General features: G+C 36.2%; 1 protein-coding gene across 1 annotated transcript; it reads right to left on the bottom strand.

Annotated features, from left to right (window-relative positions):
- Positions 1-1,150: 1,150 nt before the first annotated feature.
- Positions 1,151-4,636, bottom strand: LOC121415938 (arg8-vasotocin receptor-like). Its single transcript, XM_041609340.1, has one exon. The coding sequence runs from the start codon at positions 4,137-4,139 to the stop codon at positions 3,081-3,083; it is 1,059 nt and encodes a 352-aa protein (XP_041465274.1). The 5' UTR covers positions 4,140-4,636; the 3' UTR covers positions 1,151-3,080.
- Positions 4,637-15,491: the final 10,855 nt, after the last annotated feature.

Below are 15,491 nucleotides of genomic sequence, written 5' to 3'. Positions count from 1 at the left end.
AAAAAATAATTTTGTGCGTTAGATGGGTGTCGAATTACATTATTTATATCACTCTCTCTACAAACCAAAAACGGAAAGCATGTTGCGGGGTAGGCTATTTAATTGATATTCACAAATTGGTTCAATACACTGGTATAACAAATAGATCCAAAGACTTGTTCAACCACACATCAATGAACAATGGGACATTTATGGACTCTCATTTCAAATAAAAAGGTTTAAATAATGGAAGGGGAGGATAACTCAAAACCTGATCAGATGTATTTCTTTTTACTTCTATGCCGTCTAAAGCAATCTTTCTTTGCAAAACAAACTTACCACTTCCACCATCTCCGTCACCACTGTTCCCATTTACCTTGCGCTGACAGAAATCTGACAGCTAGTGATAAAGAGGCAAGAGGGGTTCAAAGTAAACACTTGTCTGCCTCCTCACCATGTACTTAGTAACCGCGCAATGGCGGCCTAACCAATTAACGCCTTTATCATAAACAGAAAGCTTGTACAAACATCACATCATCACGCGCCGTCTTACTTGGCTATTATTGATGCTAATCCGAATGCTGGAAAGAAATGCAGACAGAGCGTCAAGGGAATTTATATCATTATTAGTGCTGTATTCGAATGCCGTACCCCCCCCCCCAGAACGGAAGATTGATTACAGCAACGGCACTCTTAAAAGTCAAGTCCACCTCAGAAATTTTTTGCTGAAAACTTCATCAAAATCGGATGTGAAATAAGAAAGCTGACATTTTAAAGTTTCGCTTATTTTTCACAAAATAGTTATATGTACAATTAGCCACATGCAAATGAGAGAATCGATGTCCCTCATTCACTATTTTTTTTAATTGTTTGAATCATACGATATTTCAATTTTTACAGATTTGACAAAAAGGACCGACTTCACTGAACCATAACATGTTAAGCAATGGTAATGCCACATGTTCAGGGAGAAATAAAACTTTCTTTCAAAAGACAATGATGAAAAAATTAGAATATTTAATATTTCATAGAATAAGATATAAAAGAAACAATTAGTGAGTGATGCCATTAGTTCCCTCATTTGCATACCGACTGGATGTGCATATAACTATTTTGTAAAATCAAGCGAAACTTCTAAATGCCATAACTTTCTTATTTTACACCCGATATAGATGAAATTTTCAGTGTTATGCTTGTTGGATTTTTCTCTTTTTATTTGAATCAACATTGTGTTGGGGTTGATATGTCATTGAAATATGCCACGTAAGGCTGTAGCTTACATTAAATAGGCAACGATAGAAACATTCCATCGTAATCGGAAAAGGTGTGGTTAGTATGAAAGGGTATCTTTATTGGTTTCTCAATTTCTCACGTGTCAAAATTAACACTTCAGACCTCCCCCGCTCTATCCACTACTTTATGATTTACACCATCGTGTTAATTGTTTCCATTAAAAGTATTATATCATATCCTACGAAAACTACGTACAGTTAAATTTTTTCATTTCGGTGTAAAAATCTCACAAAAATTAAAATGATCAAAATTAAATTTATTTCAGACAATTCGATTAGTTTTTTTTATCCCACCCATCTTCAACATAATGATTTTTTTTAATTATAGAACATATTGATTAATCCAGGTTGCAAATCGCTAATTCTTGGAAATTTTGCTATATATATATATATATGAAAAAACAACACGTTGTTTAAGTCTGTCACTCAAACAACAAGTAACTTGTTTCGAAAGTTGAAATAAAAAAGCTTTTAGAGTGACGGGCTTAAAGAACATGTTTAAAATTTTAAACACCGTTTTTACAGTGTACATGCGTACATACACATCAGTTGTATTTTTTTCAGAACGACGATCAAAAGACTATCTACGGAAGCTAACACTGTTTATCCTAACATTGGAATCCATATCCGAATTTGCTACGTTTGAATACAGCCGGTGCAGCCCGTTGACGGTGGAGCTGAGATATCTCCATTAGATAAACATAATAATGGTCCACACATCAGAAGCGAAATATAATTGGAGCCTGTAAAGCTGTTCTATAGCACATATCACAAAACATCAATATAGATTTATATATAAATCAACACAATATAATGTACATTATGTATACAATATGTTATTTACAAACTGACCAAATTACTTTGCTTCGTTGCTTTCAAGTATTACCAGTTATCGTTAGCTTTCTCTGTGCGTTGTAAAATGCTACGAAGTTTGTATGACAAAATTCATTTAGTAGTTTTACATTTCAAGCAACATATTATCAAACCTGATAGATAATTGCAAGGTTCGACACGCGTAGTTTTAAGACAGGAAAAATGTAGTCAACATGGTGAAACAACTTTTTTTAAAAGAAAATCCAACTGCAATATAGGCTTTTTTAAAGAAATATAAAATATAATTTCAATATCGACTTTTTTCTTCACTCCGTTTTGCATTTTTAAGGATTATATTATGCATACTTTTTAGTTGGATTAAATAATCAAATTGGCTAGCTACCTTTTAATATTCACTTTATTAGGATGAGTGCTTGATCTCTTGGGCGGAGACCATAACGACGTTTCAAACGCGAATGGCTTAATTAGGTTTACCAGTCAACGTACTTCGTCTTCCTTCCTTCTTGGCATTAACGTGATTAGAGAGTATGACGAGTCGTTAACTTTTGACTTCTCGGGATGTATATTTCTACAGAAAAATAAAGTCGATGGCTTTCCACATTATATCACTTGATTGTTTGTCGTCGATGCACAGATGCTTTGAAATCAATCGTACCTCGTTTTGAGTTTCTAGGTTCAAGCACTTAATCACTAATTGAAGTCGCTAGGAATCCCTCACTCACCACACTGAAAGCTGTGCTTACACATCCCTGACACCATAACAATTAGATGATTCCATGTCTCCTCCTTTCTCCAATTCGCTTGTTGAATTCTTCTGCAGTAAAGGCGAGGTCGATCTCAAAGTTTTGTCAACGTCTCTGTCGTTGTTGCATTCGACGTCCATATGGACATGATAGAATATCATCAAGCATCGTGACCAGGTTCATTGGGAGGCGGGAAAGGGGGAAGGGGTCCGCATATTTCAGAATACTTTATTTAGGGAATTTGCTGGACCTTTTCATTGCCGTTGCTTAATCGTGTTTCCCGATATATGCGTGGGCCAGCTGAAACGTTCGACGCTTCAAGACTGGTCTGCTGCGTCGACCCAGCCTTCTCATAACCCTTCTTTGACTTGCAGACATTGAAGAAAAGGAAAACATACGGGTTCGTTGCGCTGTTGCATGAGGCAAAAATGCCAAAAATTCCGTAGATAACCATATTAAAATTTTCCATACTTACATAGACACGTATGAGTTGCATACTGAAGAATGGTACATTGCACAGGACGTAGGCGGAGATGATGACCATGGTCATCTTCAGTGTCCTCCATCGCGATGTCCGCTGCCACTTTGACTTGTTTTTGAACATGGAAGAGCCACCACCGAGCCAGAGGCGAAGGAGAATGCGAAGATAGGTATAGCAAATGATTATAAAGGGAATGAGAAAGGCGACCAGTGAAACGTACGTTACGTATAGTTGTATGTGCCACTTTGGCAACTTTTCAAATCCTGTCATGCAGAATGACGCCCCGTGCGTCTTAGAATCCTTTCTGAAAACTGCAAGCTGTGGTAAAGAACAGACAAAGGCCGTCATCCAGGCTACCCCGATGACCCAAAGCTCAGGTAGGGGTTTCTTCAAGGCTCTGATGACCGAATGGTAACGATCAATGGCGATGCCCACCACCATGTTACTGCTCGCCATCAGCGCGAGGCTCTCGTACAGCCGAAAGAGTCTGCACGCTGCATCGCTAGACCTCCACACACGACCTTCTAGTTCTTGAATGAGCTCGCTAAGGATGACGAAAAGGACTAGAACATCGGTGGTCGTCAGCGAAGTGATGTAAACTTGAATTCTGTTCTGTTCCTTCCGATGTTGGTACAGCCAAATATAGACGAGTAGATTTCCAACCAGTCCGATGGCAAACACGATAGAAAGAGCAGCTATCCGGGATGCACTGTCATAGGCAAGACCAGGTATTTCATGACCACTGGTCGAATTCATGATCTCTGTAGCAGTGTCTATATCATCCATGATTGTTGTGTAATTGGTATCCATTTACCTTTAATATCGGCTTCAAATGCCGATTGTAGTTCTAGTCAATTTGTTGTCTTATGTTGTAGACAATTCATCTCAAGACTCTTCGTTCTATGTCATCTTGGAATTTAACGCAAACCACTTTATTCTAAGTCATTAATGCGAGTTTCAATTAAAACAAAATATTCATATAGAATCAGTTGAACGATGTACCTTCAAAATCAAGAAAAGTCCTCGAAATACAGTATTTGCAGCCAGTCTCAAATGAACATCACTTTTCTCCTTGAAAATTTGCACAGTTACAGAGACGATCTTTTAGTAAGTAGAAAGAAGCACCACGTGCGTTCGATACAAGTCATTCGCTTAAATTAAATCCCTCTGATAGAGCTGGCCACTTTATATCTGAAGGTGTATCCTCCGCCAGCTCATTCCAAAGAGCGCCACGCACACAAATGAGAGAGATGAGAAGCTGGGTGGCTCATTCCACCGGGTATCAACGAGCCAAGCACCCTGCTTGGTAGGGCACTGAAGATAACCATCCGATGATGACTGCCTGCTTCAGGGAAATCGAAGTGACGTCACATGTAATCTAGATTCTCATTGGTTGATTGTCCTGTCTCGGGGACTCAAGCTCGACCAGTAAGCTTCCGAGATTTTGGGACCGTGTTGGAAATCTCCGTTCGTTTCGCTCACTGATGACACTCCACAACACAAAATAAAAAAAAACACAGAGCCCGGTGTCAGAGGTTCGTTCACTATTCCTGATGTGTTTATTTGTTAGGTTGTTCACGTTTACGTGAAGTCAAAGCCCCCGAGGAAAAAAAATATTTGTGCACCGTTATATAAGCCTTTACTTCTGTCTATACTTGCTGAAGACGCGCAGATTCTTTACACAAATTTTATTTGGTGAAATGCTTATATATGATTACAAGAATCTAGTATTAGTGATTGCTATTTTGCGCTGTCGCAAGAATTACTAGCCCCTTTGAAAAAAAAGTTATTTAATTATTATCATTTATTCATTTAATTGCTTTACATTATTTAACAATTTGAGCTCAAAACTTGTCTAAAGCTTTGTTAAAGGGCCATAATGAGGACTTTACTTGAGTATCATCAAACACTGCGACATCGCAAATGTGTTGTAGTCATCGAATGCCCCTTTTTACTTATCAGAATTTAAACATTTTTGCAGCCGTTATGATTTCAATTTAGATCTAGCGCACTCTATCGGTTGTGCTTCATTTTGATGTAAAATAGCCGTTTGAGCAATTACTTTACATATTTATTAATTCGATCGTAGAATGTTACAAACAAATGTCAGATCCAGAAATTAATATCCCATTCCATGCCGGAGAAGTGTCTTGTATAAAAACAATACAAAAATATAGAGACATGTTTCTTTTGTCGGGCAACTGGACTTATTAATTGTTAATGTAGGTTCCGCAAATTCATCTAAGTAGTTAACATCTTTCTTGTACAACAACCGTTTGTGGAACATTATTCAAACATAATCTAGTAATAGTTTGGAATAGTGACAAACATCCCCCTTCCCTTTTTTTTTGGGGGGGGGGGCGGAGGGGATTTACTGAAACTAATATAGATACTTTAAATCACAATTATTTCATTATAAAATCAATAATGAAATTCCAACACGATCAGTAATATGACCCAATTATTGTGTAAAGATAAAACAACTTCATTTCATTTTACAACATTTAATATAAACTGTCAAAGATGTTTTTCTAATCAATATATTTATACACATATATATATATGTGTATATCATTATCTATTGTTTATTATATATGGTTTCATATTTTCGTATTTTGAAATTGAAAAGGGAATGAACAGCAATTTACCCAGATCTGTCAAGTGAGCAGATTCCTTTGCACGTCCACGGGAATTTGCCTTCACCATTTGTAAGCACCACCATGACAAGATGTTGATTACTTTTTTCACAAAGGTACTCCATCCTATCATGAAGAAAATTTAATGATATTGTTATTTATTATTAAATATTGATTATTGGATTTATTCAATTTATCATTCAGTGATTTTTATCTACTGTTTATTATATATGGTTTCATATTTTCGAATGTGAATTAGCACAAATCATGTCTCAGTGAAAACGTACTAGAGATATCATCTGTAGTTTCAACTCCAACTCCACTATTTCATATGCATGTACAAGCATGCACAAATCTCCATAATATTTACCATTTCAAATTTCAAATTAATTCATTTCATTGAAAAACAATAGATAATACTTCGAAAAAATACATCACAATAAGACCAAAAAAGAAGTTGCTAAAACTAAGCAATAATACACGCCTACGATGGCATACATTCGAAATTCCAACGCTTCGTTATTCCGAATGTTCGAGTATTCCGAACACGACGAAGGTTCGTTATTCCGAAGGTTCGTAATTTCGAAGGTTCGTTAGTCCGAAAACGAAATAAGGTTCGTAATTCCAAAGGTTCGTTCATCCGAAAACGAAATGAGATTCGTAATTCTGAAGGTTCGTAAGTCCGAAAACGAAATGAGGTTCGTTAATCCGAAGGTTCGTTTATCCAAAAATGTAAACAAAAACAAAAAAGGGGGTCTTTATCACCCATATTTTGGTCCAAACAATCACCACCCCCACGCAGAGCGATTTTTACAACTAGGTTTATAAGTGGTAAAAATTTAATCAAGAATGGATCTTTTATATAGTAGACATTTTGAACTTTGACAAGACAATTTAAAAAATGAATCACCGCGCCCCTATTGATAATTGATTTAAAAACTCTGATCTGCTCTTATACTGGATTTCGTCAATAGTAGTTTTCTCCTTGAATGCATTTATATTTTATTTGTTTGAATTTCTGTAGTCGGTGTTTTAAGTTGTACTTATCGTAAACATGTTCAGTTTAGTCCTTGTGCCGTTGCATCATGTACATTAATTTACCTTTAAACCGGATAAATAAAATGAACAATCAAATAAATTTGCAGGTCTAAAAATGAGAGAAAAAACATGAACTAGCCTCATAAGCCTATGATCATCCCTGTGAGATAATTCTGCGTACATAAACTCACCTGGTAATAGATCAGCCCCTTCCCACAGGGGCAGTTAAAGCAGGTGGGGACAGGGGGCACTTGCACCCCCCCAAAAAAAAAAACAGTAGGAACGAAATACTATATTTCCAAACTGGGAAATTCCCATGTTTTTCCAAAATGAAATGTGCCGTTTTTTCAAATGAAATACCCTTTTTAAATTATACATTTTAGATGAGAAAATCCCAAGTTTTTTGGTTATTGTTATCATCTACTGTTTAGTAAGGTACTCACCGTTTCCGGTTACAAAAAAGCTTAGAATGTCCATTTTTCAGACTGGAATATCTTTTTAGCTCGCGCTTCGCACCCGCATTATTCGATGTATCATATTCATTAGTCACTAAACACAGCCCTTAACAGGTTCAGGTTCAGGTCAGTATCTTTTCAGCTCGCACTTTGCGCTTGTGTTAATTATTCAGTTAGATGCACATCTTTTTAATGATTGCAAAAACTGCTCAGAATATTTTATTTCATTTCTTCTTCTTCTTTTTCTTCCTGTAAAGTACAGACTGCCGTTGGCATATTATCGTACTTGTCTTACTTATCGTACTTCTTATTGAAATGTCACAAAGTTTGAGCTTGCGATTCACGATCGCAACACCTTCCAAGGATGCTCTATTGACAGTTGACCAAAAAATGAGTTTTACAACATCAGCTTTTAACATTTTTCTATACCTCTCGCTTGCGACACTCTCTCGCGAAAAATAAAGCCTAAATAAAATCTAATCGTAATCATAAATCACTTTTAAAAAAGGCTTTGCTCTACTTAATTACTTCATATTGCTCCGCCGCTCTTCTTTTTGCTTCCCCATCCTCATAACATTTGAACAGCAACGGTGCCCCCCCCCCTCCATCAGGGTTACCGGTTTTCCCGGCGTGACCACAGAGTATTTCATTTTTCGAATTAACGAACCTTCGGAATAAAGAACCTTATTTTGTTTTTGGATTATCGAGCCTTATTTCGTTTTCGGATCAATGAACTTTCCGAACAACGAACCTTATTTCTTTTTCGGATGAACGAACCTTCGGAACAACGAATCTTATTTTGTTTTCGGACTAACGAACCTTCAGAATAACGAACCTTATTTCTTTTTCGGATTGACGAACCTTCGAAATAATGAACCTTTGGAATAACGCCACAAATGTTCGGATTAACGAACCCTTTACAGATTAACGAACATCGTATAGGCAATTTATGTGAATTACGAATCTTCCGAATTACGAAGTGTAACCCCACGAAAAAATTAAAACAGAAATATTTCAATAAACCTAGAATCCACTCACACACAGACACACCCTCGCACACACACACATACAGGCAGTTGGTACGATGAAGTGAGTAACAATTTATCAGGTGAATGAAAAAGTCAATCTTTAGATATTTGAGATGTCAGAGATTGAAAGTTATTGTAAATGTTGTGGTTGATAGTATGCCAAATTAAGGAATGGTTATAAGATACGTATTATGTTAACGTTTGAAAATGGTTAGATAATTTGATATCTTACATTTTATTCTATAAAATAATTGTAAGTTCAGAGGAAATTAGTAAATATTCATATGCCTATTCAATAATAATGATAATAATAGTAATAGCAATGATAGCAATAATGCGGTTTTCCCATCCTTGTGATCATTAAAATTCAAAAATCAAAACAAGACAAAAGAAAACAAAAACCCAATTGGTCTTTTTTCAGCAAAGAATGTTATTAGGAAATGTGCCTTCTACAAAGGTCGATAGAGCAATCACTTTGACATATATATATACTTTCCCTGTTAACAATCTAGCGTGAATCTTAAGCAACTATTGTTTTGATGGGCTTTTACAGCATGGGCACAGGTGGTTTTTCGTTATGAAAATCCTTGCTGTGCATTTCCCTATCCTTATTAGATGCCAATCATTATTTTTCTTCATGTAAAAATACTAATCTGCATTGATAATAACACTATGAGATCCCATCAAGATTATTTAAAGAAACGCCATTACGTACATTCTGAAAAAATGAAAACAAAAATATAAGTAAAATGACTTCATCAAAGGGCCACCTTTGTACTGTTGTTGTGTCCAATTTGAATAGAACATAGTTACTTCTTCCAAGAATATGTTCTTTTATATAAGAGGAATTACTAAGCATACAACCTCACTAGCAATGATCATGTAGTTAGTCTTTATTTTAGTCTGGGAGGATGTAAAATCAGATTATTGAGACTCTTCTGATACTCCTTGCATCACAATCATATCATGCGTAAAATCATGAAAATAGGAACATGTTTTCCTCGTGCCCATAATGCTTCCAGCTAGTGAGCAATATTTCCCACACAGTTAACAGTTGTTATCACAAAGTCAAAATGGAAGGTAACTTAATTTAACGAACTATTATACTTGGAGGTGTTGGACGAGGGCGAAAATGAATTCCTATTAGTATGCAAGCCCGTTAGCCCGCCTATTGATTTCAACAGCCAAATCAATTTTCTTTGAAAAGGGGTCCTAGTTGCCATATTTATCACGAAATGTGGGTTTACTAATGGCGAGCATCATTCTATTAAGTAGGTCAGACTGAGACATGCACCATTCCACGAGGTTCTATTACTGGACCCATACTGAGAGGGTGGCACTTTTAATTGCAAATTTTCTGGACCCTTCTGTCTTTCTTTTTGCATTTTCTCTTTCCTTTTTAATAACCATCGTGACTATATCTACATCACGTGACTCATTGAATGGGGACATCGTGCTTTTCGAGCGATCATATCGGCTTCTAAGCTACATGCTAATGGCATGTCAATGCATGACTAACATCCAAATATCTATTTTGCTTGTATCGTTGCCTGCTTGTAACTTAGCTGGCCGTTATTAACATTATCACCTTTATCATGACCAACCTTCAAAGTTATGGAGATACTCATGATTACATCTTCACGGCAACCTGAAGACATACTTGTGTAAAAATGACATTTGACAGACATTCATCTATATATTTCAATGTTAAAATGCCAAAATGGAACGTAATATTTCGTTATTGCAGTATCGCAACAGTCTGAATTGCTCTAGCACACCTTGAGCATCTAATCAAGACAAAAAATGCGCTATATAGATCTTTCTTTGTCATTATTTTGTTATTATTGTTACGTACATGTTTTGCCCTACAAAAGACGGTATAAAAAGCATGACAACATCAAATAATGTATTAATGTCAATTTGATGCGTTTTTTATCACGATGATAGTGATAGCGATGGCTATGACAATCCCTTAATTTGATGTTAAGGTAAAAGAAAGTAGTTGCAGCAAACACATTTTCATGAGAAAGTCGTTAAAATCAAGGCTAACTGCCGCCACATTAACATCTAGATCTGGTACACTTAAATGAACTTATGGTCAGTTTATAGGGTTTTGTTCAAACGCATTTGGAGATCGTTACCACAATTGCCATTTATCTTTGATATAAACAAATTAACAATAATTTAAGATTTCCAAATGATTAATTGCAAGTCCATTTTTCGTATGAAATATTTACGCAACCATTGCCACATTAACACAGAATACTTTGCATCATATTGTGCCACTCCTAAATTAACTCTAAGTTGCAAAAGGAATTTGAAATATTGTTTTGAGCTGAAAAGACACAGACTAAGCTATTTACCAATACAAATACGTGATTCAATGTAGAAGAAATTCATGAGAGGCTAAAAAATGAAAACAAGAAAACACGGTTTGAAAAATGCAATTAACTCAAGAATGAGATATGCAATCTTGTCAAAACGTCCATGCACAGTGCAGACAGACAGTAGTGTCAAACAAACTATCACATCTGTTCTTTCATTTTACCTTACACCTTCAAATTATGCTATTATTTCAGTAGAGCAATTTAAAAATCTGTTAAAAGACCAAATTACTATTTCGGCTTTTTACAAAGAACCTTCCCTTGCGAATGGTTCCCATGTTGTTATTCGTATAATAACGTTGTCTCTCTACTTAGCTGGCAAATTTGAGCTAGTCTCCAGTGTGGGTTGTATTTCTTGTCGCTAACCTATTACCATGATTACTATCCCTGATTCTTGTTAGTAAGATCAACTGGTCGCTCAAATATATGGATATGTGATTTGGGTTCGAACTTACCAGCCAAGGAGTCCATAAATTCACTTTGCACTTTGTGGAGTTTAACGCTGGCGGCATGAGCCCGTCTATGTTGAGTCTAATGTAGTTTTTTTCATGGTCATATACTGAGAGTATAACAGCATGATAATGAATGTGCTGTGGAATCTAGCCATCAGATACAAGTCCACTGTCTGCATGTATTTGTGGGAAATAGAGTCTTCAGCGGGTATTATATACACTACCTTAAGCCCCTTTCACAATTGACGCACGACCATTTGCGACCTTTTGGTCGTGCGACAGGCTGCAACACAACACATCGCAAGTCATCTCATAAGATCGCACAGAGGCTTTCACAGTTGCAACAGCTGTCGTACAACTAAAACAACTAGTAAACCCCGTCGCAAGAGTAAGTCGTATATGCTTTTATTGTGCTCGTGCGATAACATGCGAGTGTTGCACGAGGGATTGCGAGTGGAACGGTCGCATACATGTGAATGAAACGGTAGTGCAATGTTGTAAGCCGTTGCGATCGCTCTTGCAACAGTCTTATGGCCCATATATTATCGCACCCAGTCGCAAGACAGGTCTCTGTACATGTTGGTCGCTAGCACATGTGCAAGTGTTGTACGACCTCCAATTAAGTAAATGCGACTACTTAGCTGTGCAACCTCTCGCAACAAGTCGTACAACGTTGAAAAACACTCGCACGATGATCGCCCGACCGATGGTACTACCCCGGGAGCTGCCTGATGAGAATCGATCGTATTTGATCGCGTTCGGATTTTGAACATGTTCAAAGTTCAGATGTGACCAGTAACGAACACCTCGAGTTCGTGCGACCGTCTACAACGACTGCGAATGCTGGCAAGACACCAAGAGATCGATCGTGCAACAACAAGAAAAACCTGTTGCAGGCGGTCGTAAATTGGTCGGACGTCAATTGTGAAAGGAGCTGAACGATCGCATACATGCGTATTCAACGGTAGTGGAAAGTTGTAAGCCGTAATTTCGATCGGTCTTGCAACGGTCTTACATTATCGCACCCAGTCGCAAGACTGGTCTCTGTAGGTCTCTAGCACATGTGCAAGTGTTGTACGACCTCAAGTCGACTAAATGCGACTATACTTAGTTGTGCCACCTCTCGCACCAAGTCGTACCACGTTGAACAACACTCACACGATGATCGCCCGACCGATGGTACGACCTGATGTGAATCAATCGTATTTGATCGCGTTTGGATTTTGAACATGTTCAAAGTTCAGATGCGATTAGACACGACCACCTCCGACCACCTCGAGTTCGTGCGATCGTCTACAACGACTGCAAGTGCTCGCAAGACACCAAGAGATCGATCGTGCAACAAAAAGAAAAAAAACGGTTGCAGGCGGTCGTAAACAGGTCGTACGTCAATAATGTGAAAGGGGCTTTAGTAGACAATGACTAATGGGCGATTTTCGAAGTGGCTAAACGTTGGCTCTTAAAATAAGCAACCAATATTTCAAGAATGATCAAGGGAATAAAAAGAGAAAAAAGGGTCCTTCGTAATAAAAACAATAATTTCTTGTGTAAGATTCGGTTAACAGATAGATTTGTCTTCCATATGGAATGGGTCAATGGAATTGATATATTGTTCTCAACAAAAATTCCATGAGATCGCAAAAGTACAACACCAGATCAATATCGTTCACATTTGGGAACTTTACCAAAGGTTCAGCCTGGCTTTCAAGGAATTATTCCATCGACTATTTTCACACTTTGTATCATCATTGCGACATTTGGGGATTTGCTGATATCGTTATTCATGACAGGGTTAGAAAACGGCATCCAAATATCACACATCATCACGCTCTCCTCGACATGTCCTTCAATATTATATGATATACACCGCCATGACACATCGACGATAGGGAATTATTGCAAGGGTTAATCGACCTTTAACGAACCATTAAAGTTATGTGCTCTATGAAACATACTTAACCAGGACGTCCCATAGTCAGTTTAGATATTCATCCTTGAGAGGAATGTAAAATTGATGGTATGCATCAAGCTTATTTTCCCAAAAGAACCTAGTAGTTGATTAATAAACCTCAAACATGTCAAAATGTATGCAAAGTATAAATGTGTAAATGTGTAATGAAGGAAGATCCAGATAGAAAAAAAACTTCTTTGTTGGATCAATTTAGAATTTGACAGTGGCATTTAACACTTGACATTATGGCAGAATCTTGACGCCATTTTGGTGACATGACATTAGTTCCTGCGAAAATTGCTCCGGTCTTCTTGGTCTTAATATCCCAACTTTCGGTTGGAAATAGGATGGTAATACAGTTATGGTTCAGGATAGAATAAATAAATAATGATTAAGGTATATTTAGTTTTGAAGGTTATGTCTTATGTTATCTGATCTATATTACCTTGTGAAAATCTAATCAGATCATTTTCACCGAAATATGCATACATGAGCCAAGAATGATCTTTGAAATTATTGCCACGAAAGTTTGTTTTTTGAAATTATCATTTATTGCAATAAAAGGATCCCTCCAGGTAATGTATAACTTGACTTTCGAAATTGCGACAAGTTCTTTTAATATTAAAACATGTTTGAAGTGAATCCCTTTAACGGTTCTTCAATTATCGTGAGAATGCATTGTCGAAGGCAAACTCAAAATCAAGAGAAAGGGAGAGAGACAGGAAGGCACACTGTAAGAAATGAAGTGTTAATTTAGCACTTACAGTGCTTGTATAGTGACTGCACTACAATTGCTGATTGTTTTAAGTTCAAATTTAAAGTAGAAAATGAGCACTCGTAGTGCAGTCACTATACAAGCACTGCATTGTAAGTGCTAAATTAGTACTTCAATTTTTTGTTTTACAGTGCATAGAGATCTGGGGAGATAATGAATGAGTGAAAGCGTGGTTGATAGTATATGAAAATATTTGTATAAAACGTTATATAAATGTTGCATATTATTAATATTAATATTATCATGAAAATAAGGAATATAACAAAATTCCAAGTCATTAAAAACTTCCCCGGTATTTCCATGGCTTTCAGGACTAACAAAACGGCTGAATAATTAGACGCGAACGTGATCTGGTGGATAAAACACGTGGTACACACCGTCATGAATCTACGCCTATAATTTAAAAATAAAAATATTGCCCAGATTCTACTTGCACTGTTGTGCCCCACCATCTCTTTCTCTCTCTCATGTTACAAGTATATATATTTATATGTATATATATATATATATATATATATATATATATATATATATATATATATATATATATATATATATATATATATATACAAGAAAAAAGTTAGTGCCCCTTAAACAAACATCAATTATTTCCGAACCAATGCGAGTTTTGAATATATTTTTACATGAGCGTGTAGGTAATTTTATAAGCTATCCTCTGAGCAAATGTTATGGACGTATTTTACGTCATGCTTTAGTGAGCACCGTTAGAAGGCAAAAATGTCACTTTTCGAAAGTCACAAGCCAAATATCATTACTTTGATTCCATTTTATTGGATCTTATTCCACATTCTCATCATGAAAAATAGTCAGAAGGCTTGTAAAAGGTACTTTCTAAAGTACGATACAATTTTTTTGGCTAAATTTCACGGTTGAATAAACATAAGTCCAAATTTGCTATAATTCGATTTCCCCCCTTTTTTGAACAACATATATATATATATATATATATATATATATATATATATAACATCTCTACTTGTTGAAGTGTGAAACAAAATATAAATCCCAATAATTCATAATTGTCAAACCATTTACCTTTTCGCTGTAGTGTGTTTTATCGTCACTTGCATGTATTAGAAGAAATAATATTACTTGATGTATTTTCTTTATCCTAAATATTAAATTGAATTAAAATTGAATGAAACTATTGTAATTGCCATATAGCTGTACCAATGATTTTCTTTTTACATCCCATTTCGTTTATTATTTTTTTTTCAATGTATTTCTTGTTGATTGCCTGTCTTATTTTTCTTTTAGTTAGCAATCAACTTTCTAAGTTGGCCTGTTAATATCGTTTCACCAACACCTTCCTCTAAAACTAAACCAAAATGAATAGTGCACTAACAAATTTCAAGAAAGCATGTTCAGAATAAAACTGACTGACGAACTGTGAGTGATATTATTTTCATCCAGAGAAATATT

This window comes from Lytechinus variegatus, chromosome 5 (genome assembly GCF_018143015.1).
Source record: "Lytechinus variegatus isolate NC3 chromosome 5, Lvar_3.0, whole genome shotgun sequence".
Taxonomy (NCBI): Eukaryota; Metazoa; Echinodermata; class Echinoidea; order Temnopleuroida; family Toxopneustidae; genus Lytechinus; species Lytechinus variegatus.
This window is presented reverse-complemented; position numbering and strand designations above follow the sequence as displayed.